Source organism: Pseudopodoces humilis, chromosome 1 (assembly GCF_049639895.1).
Source record: "Pseudopodoces humilis isolate 2021_Gansu_Grassland_sample_001 chromosome 1, ASM4963989v1, whole genome shotgun sequence".
Classification (NCBI taxonomy): Eukaryota; Metazoa; Chordata; class Aves; order Passeriformes; family Paridae; genus Pseudopodoces; species Pseudopodoces humilis.
Window position 1 is genome coordinate 97295553 of NC_142200.1, and position 6403 is coordinate 97301955.

The following is a 6403-nucleotide window of genomic DNA, read 5'->3' on the forward strand; positions in this document are numbered from 1 at the left end:
AAAAGAAAATCCATTAGTCTGACATCCATCCGTCTTTTCCTTCTGTTGAATCATTGCTTTAAAAATTCTGGAAAGATTTCTTCATTCAGAAAAAGAATAAAAAAAGAAAAAAAATGCTATTTTCTTTGTATGTTGAAAGAATGACCAAGACTAGACTTAAAAAGAAATGGGTGTAAAAGATAAGAAAACATTATCTTAAATATTTCAGTTCCTTGTTCCTCACTGTCTGTGGCTGAGGAACTTGATTCTGCTTGATAACATCAGTGTTAATATCAACATAAATCAATATAGCAGTATAAGACTACAATGAAGGGAATAATTTAACCTTAATTTTTCATTTAAGAGAATTATAAATCCTTTATAAGTTGGGACACTTGTTTAGATAGAAGACACCATTAATTCATAAGGCAGCTATTTACTATATTTTCTAGATTTATATAATATTTTTAAAATCAGGCAAAATGTTTTATGGTTACATTGTGAGATATATGCTTATTTGGAATTTCTTCAGAAAAACAACAAACCTCCCAATTCACTGCCTTTACTGCCCTTGTAAAATTGGTTAATTAGGTCTAAAATCTGAAGCCAAAGATTACTAATTTCACCAGGAGAGAGAGTTAATTACTCAAATTACTCAAACAAAAATTGCCTTCAAGGTTCAAGCAAGCCAAATACAGTCCATGTATTTATATGTTCTTCTCTCTGGAGCATCAAGATCGTTGCCAGAGCTTACTGAGAAATACCAAGGCAGGTCCAGTCTCAGTTCTGCCTGTATTGTCTATGCAGACTGAAAGTGCACTGAAACACTGACTTAATCCCTTCAGATAAATACATGACTTAGAAGGAAGAAGTCCTGAGCTAGACAGTGACAATGAGACAGAGAATAGTAAAATTGTACTGTAGGTCAATGATCTCTTCCACTTAAACCTTGATGCTGAGACTGAAACTTCTTACATAGTATATGAATGTCTTAAATTTCATTTTTCTTGCGGATGTCCTTTTATTTCCTTATTACTGGTGGAGAGCTTCCGTGGGGAAGGCTCAGATGAATTTGGATCAAGTACTATCCTGGTATCTCTGTGGGACAGAGAAAGCCTGTTGCTGTCATGGTTTTTCTAGGAGTTCTTTTGTGCATTATTTTTGAGCACCCACTTCAAGGATGCACAGCATCAGCAGCATCTGGAAATACTTGTTTATTCTGGGCTTTTCTTTCTTCCTTTCAGTCAGAGCGTTTGAGCTCAGAAAACAGATGGGATTGTTCTGCTAGTAATTGGTCCAGCTGCTGCAAAGAAAATAGAAGGAAAAGCATATTGCAGTCATAAAAATATAATAAAAGGAATCAAACAAGATACACAAGAGTATATGAAGCATGCCTGCTTATGCTTAGTCTGAAGAAGACATGCAATATTTGGCTACTGAGATGCTGTCATAAAAAGGAGGCGAAAACCCTAAAGGACATTTTATATCAACAGATCTAATTGCCTAAGGGATCATTTGCAAACAGACTTCAATCTGTGGCCAATGCAATCTTGTCTGGAACTTCTTACAATGACAGACTGTGGGAGTTGGAGTTGTTTGGCCTAGAGAAGACTGAGAGGGGATCTAATCAATAAATACCAATATATCATAGGAGGGTGTAAAGAGGAGATGCCAGACTGTTTTCAGTGGAGCTCAGCAACAGGACAAGGAGGAAAGGCTATAGAGTAAAACACAAGGAGTTCCAACTCAATATGAGGAAACCATAGCTATTCTGCAATGCTGAGACCCCCTAACCCAAGCTTGTCAGAAAAGAATCAAAAGAGAAATCCCATAATCAACATTTCTTTACTCTTCCTTATCAAATGGAGAGACAATCCAGAAAAGAATCAGGCTAGTAACCATTTCCCAAAAATTTTGTAGACTGTGTGTCAGCTTTTTTCTAGAAATCAAGAAGAGGGTAGGATACAGACCCTTTTATAAATACTTCACTTTTCCTGGGTAGTTGAGTTCAAGTAGCATAGCCAAAGAGAAAAAAGTAAGTAATGTAAACTAAGTCTTGTGTTTGAAAATCCTCCTCTTGGCTCTGAAAGTGTTTTCAGATGTACCTCCAGAGTTAGCATCGAACACTGAATAACAGGACATTCAGTTCTTCCCACATGACCCAAAGCAGTGGTTGTGTAACATAGCATAAGGATGCTCTCTCTGACCTGACACATTGAATCGTTCTGCTGAAATTCCAGCTCTGCAACCTCCTGACCAATGGCTTGCTGTAAGAACTGCAGATGTCTTCTTTCCTTCCTGTAGGGACAGCAGTGAAAGCACATTGGAGTGAGCAGCAAACACCCTCCATTTTCTCAGCCCCAGCATAATGTCTGTATCTTCCACTGTTGCAGTCTTGTTTTTATTAATGATGACAGGATACCTGACAAAATAATGAATTAGAGACCTTGCCTGCTTGATTCTCATTTGTTTTATTATCCTAGTCACAAAATTTAAAATGTAGTTGCAGAGCCATTTTGAGTATGCTAGACCTACTGCTTGCAAACAGAGATGGGCTGGTGGGAGATGTGGTTGGAGCCCATCTGGAGCACAGTGATCATGAAATTACAGAGTCTTCAATATCTGCTGAAACGAGGAGCATCAATAAAACTTCCACATTGAACTTACAGAGGGCAGACTTTGGCCTATTCAAGATGCTTATCCAGAGAGTTTCTTGTGAAGCAGAGACTCCTTAAAAACAAAGGAGTCCAGGCAGGATGGGCGTACTTCAAACAAATCTTGAGGCACAGGAACAAACTGTTGCTATGTGCCAAAAGATGTGCTGAGTACTGTGTCAGTTCTGGGCCCCTCAATTTACGAAGGATGTCAAGATGCTTGAATGCATCCAGAGGAGGGCAGCAAGGCTGGTGAAGAGTCTGGAACACAAGCCCTATGAGGAACGGCTGAGGGGCCTGGGGTAGTTTAGCCTGGAATAAAGGAGACTGAAAGGTGACCTTATCACTCCCTACAACTCTCTCAAAGGAGACAGTAGGCAGATGAGGGTTGGTCTCCTCCCAGGCAGCCACTGACAGAACGAGAGGACACAGTCTTAAGCTGCACCTGGGGAAGTTTAGGTCAGACATCAAGAAAAGATTCTTCACTGAAATAGCAATTGGGCACTGGAATTCCCAGGGAGGTGGTGGAGTCACAATTCTTGGACATGTTTGTGGGCGTGGCACTCAGTGCCATGGTTAATTGATGAGGAGGTGTTAGGTCATAGGTTGGACTTGATGATCTCAAAGGTCTTTTCCAACATAGTTTATTCTGTGATTCTATGATTCTGAGTATGGGCAGGTTTATCATTTCTGATTTGTCACAAGCACAAAGACTGTATAAAGGCCCTACTTCTAGGCAACTCCAGGCTGGAAACCCCTAGTAGCTTTTTTATAAACCTGAGGCTTCTTGGCAATCACTGTGAACTTGCACTGAATCCATGAAGAGCTAGTTTAAATTTTCCTGCCTTTTCACTGCATTGATCATGAGCACTGATTACATGGCCTGAACCCATTGACCTGGGACACCAAGCTCCAGCTTACAGATATCTGTTGCTGCATTCTTAATGCTATTAGAACATAGTTTTTGTGTGCTAAAAATCTAGCCCAAATTTATGTAGCAGTATTCCCCTTCAAAATTCTCATGTTTAAGCACCTTGAATGATGTGGAGAGAAGCTGGACTTCCTCTGAGCAAAAAATCACATCACAAAACATTTATCCTCCACTTATGGGACATCCACAGCTGTACCTCACTGACCAGAAGTCATGCAGTAACACAATGACATCTTTGGATTTAGGTGTGTTTGGCTGTCATTACCTTTCTTCGTCTGACATACCACCAGAAAACAGTGCCTGCTGTTAGGTGCTGTTCAATCTCATTCAGCTTCTCCTGGAAGTGCTGGCAGGAGTTCTTCATCACTTCTATTTCATGAAGGATACACTACACAAAAAACCAAAAAGACATCCCACTTTACCACGTTTGTTTGAGCACTTTCATGCTGAGTGCATTTAAAGCTGACAGCCTGAATGGAATGTGTCCTCTTACGCTCACAAGATCTCTCTGAGCAGCTGCTGTGAAAATTTAGATGGCACCTCATGGGAGTTTGCTCTGGGTACATCACTCACATCCAAGTCACCCTACTGCAAGATAGTCAACAAAGAAGCATATTTTCTGATATACTGTCCAAAGAAAAGACATTGCAGATTTATATATTCAATGACATAGCAGCTTAAAATTCACCAGTTTCACTTTCTGGAACTTTTATCTAATCATTTGCTTCCCCAATTTCTACAACAGTTCAAGTTTCATTTTCTTTGAAGAGAAAATAGAAGAGATAAAATGGAAATGCCTGAAAACTAGCAGGTGGTGATGCTGCTCCTTCCACGCTTACCAGGATAAAAACTCACTCCTGATTCCCTTCCTTGCTTTCTTCCATATCACACCCTGAGTCTTTCACAACTTTGGAGAATACTCAGCATCTCTGAACAAAGAAATAAACTATCTGATGACTTTTTACTATTGGCATTTTTATTGGAATAATTAATCTTACTGTGACTTTAGATTTTATACAAGGTTCTTATTCTACCAAGTAAAATAGCTTGAAGTTCTGAGAATCACAATTCATTTTGATTCACAGCAGTTTGGCTTATGGTATGTATCTGAATGTTCACAATTAGTCTTGAATAAGCAGTAAGTAATATAACTTAAATGAGTTTTATTTTGTTCAAATGATTATACTACATCATGTAACCTCTCATTTTCTGCAAACCAGTAAGTTACTTATTGAGCTGATTCACTGACACTCATTCTCATTTCTCAGCTCATTTGACTGTAAACTTTACCTCCCAGTTGATGGTTAACCATTTTAACATTGAACTGATGTATATAAGTTACTAAAAAAGCAGCCTAACAAAACTGATGGTACACAGATATGTTTGATGTTTTTTTCCCAGAAGGGAGTACTTCTTTCCCTATCCATTTTCTCAGCTATTTTCCAAAGATAAGGAAGCAAGCACTGGGAGAAAGGAAAGGAAAAAGCAGCTCGAAAGTGTCAACTGTCCACATATATGAAGAAACCTCATGGGTGCAAGATTATGCATTGTGAGCCTTTAGGAGCACCAGCATTTTCAACAGCTACAGTACAGTTGTGGCATGGTTGGAGCAGCAGTCCACAGGGCATTGAGAAGAGACTGCCATGGGGAAATTCCACAGGCAGCAGTGCTGGCAGCAGCAGCAGCAGTGACAGAAGGGATAGCCTTTGTGCCAGAGGTGTCACCCCAGTAGTGTGACCTGTATTTTAGCATGTTGTCAACAGAGACTGACTTTGTCAAGTGTTTATGGAGTGGACAAAGAAATTGAGGCCACCTGACTTTCCTGGCAGGGATATCAGTTTGGTTGAAAGCTTTAGTGGTCTGCTTCACACTGTCCTTTGAAGCCTCTGGATCTGTCTATATGAGAGGACCACACTCAGAACAGTTTGCTAAGATGTCGGAGAAGACCACAGGATCATCCCTAGAAGTTTCCACTGAGAGGAATACTTTAGTGTACTCTGCTCTCTACTCTAGACATAAACTCCAGCCCTAAAGACAGTGAAACAGTAACAGATTTCAGAGAAGAAGCTGTTTAATCATTCTGGACAATGTTTTCCTGACTAGATTTTTTAGCACCTAACATCTCCCCTATCAACCAGCCTCTTGATCTTCAGATGAACGTAACCCAGGCCTTTCCACCGGGCAGGAGGGAGGCCTCCAAGAAACTTGCACAGAAGGAGCTTGAAGAAGAATTTCTTCTACTTTGTGCTGCTGAGCCCCACTGCAGAGTTTTTGGGAGCCCCATTTTGGGGGGAATCTTGTATTTTTTTGTATTGCCATCCATTTTGCAGAACCTCAGCCCTTTTGTTGTCTCATTCAGTGCGAGTGAGGTGTTATTTTTGCTTCCCATTTCTGTATCACAGCACTGTTCTTTAATATTTCCTGTTGTCGCATTCCACTGAGGGGAATTGAGAGGAGTTCTAGAATTAGATGGTCAGGAATGAAATAAAGCCAAATGAGGAAATGTATCTGAGAACTGTTTGTTGGTAGCAAAAAACAAAAGGAAAAAGGAGTTGCCCAAATGAAAGAGGGCTAGAAAAGACAGGAAAGAAGGAAGGAAAATGGAAAAGGATTGGGGGAGAGGGGAGAGAGAGGGAAGAGACAGAAAGAGATGGGAGCGTTACCACCAGCAGATCAGGGAGTGCCATCAGCATCCATGTGACGGGGTGTGGGTGGGTGGGCTGGCTCTTAAGGAGTCTGCACAGCTCTTGGAGAGGCATGGCTTCACAGGCACAGCTCCCTTGGCCACAGGCGGCCAGGCACAGAGTGAGTGGGTGCTCGGACTGGAGGTCCAGGACCC

The 6403-nt window shown here is 40.7% G+C and overlaps 1 protein-coding gene and 1 pseudogene across 1 annotated transcript; both read right to left on the reverse strand.

Annotated features, from left to right (window-relative positions):
* Positions 1–977: 977 nt before the first annotated feature.
* On the reverse strand, positions 978–4884 carry ITPRID1 (ITPR interacting domain containing 1). Its single transcript, XM_088053798.1, is given in 6 exon segments — positions 978–1078; positions 1081–1283; positions 2167–2277; positions 3830–3871; positions 3873–3952; positions 4855–4884. Coding segments are annotated over 6 exon segments (567 nt in total).
* A 220-nt stretch (positions 4885–5104) lies between these two features.
* Positions 5105–5953, reverse strand: LOC148185175 (uncharacterized; annotated as a pseudogene).
* Between the last annotated feature and the right edge of the window lie 450 nt (positions 5954–6403).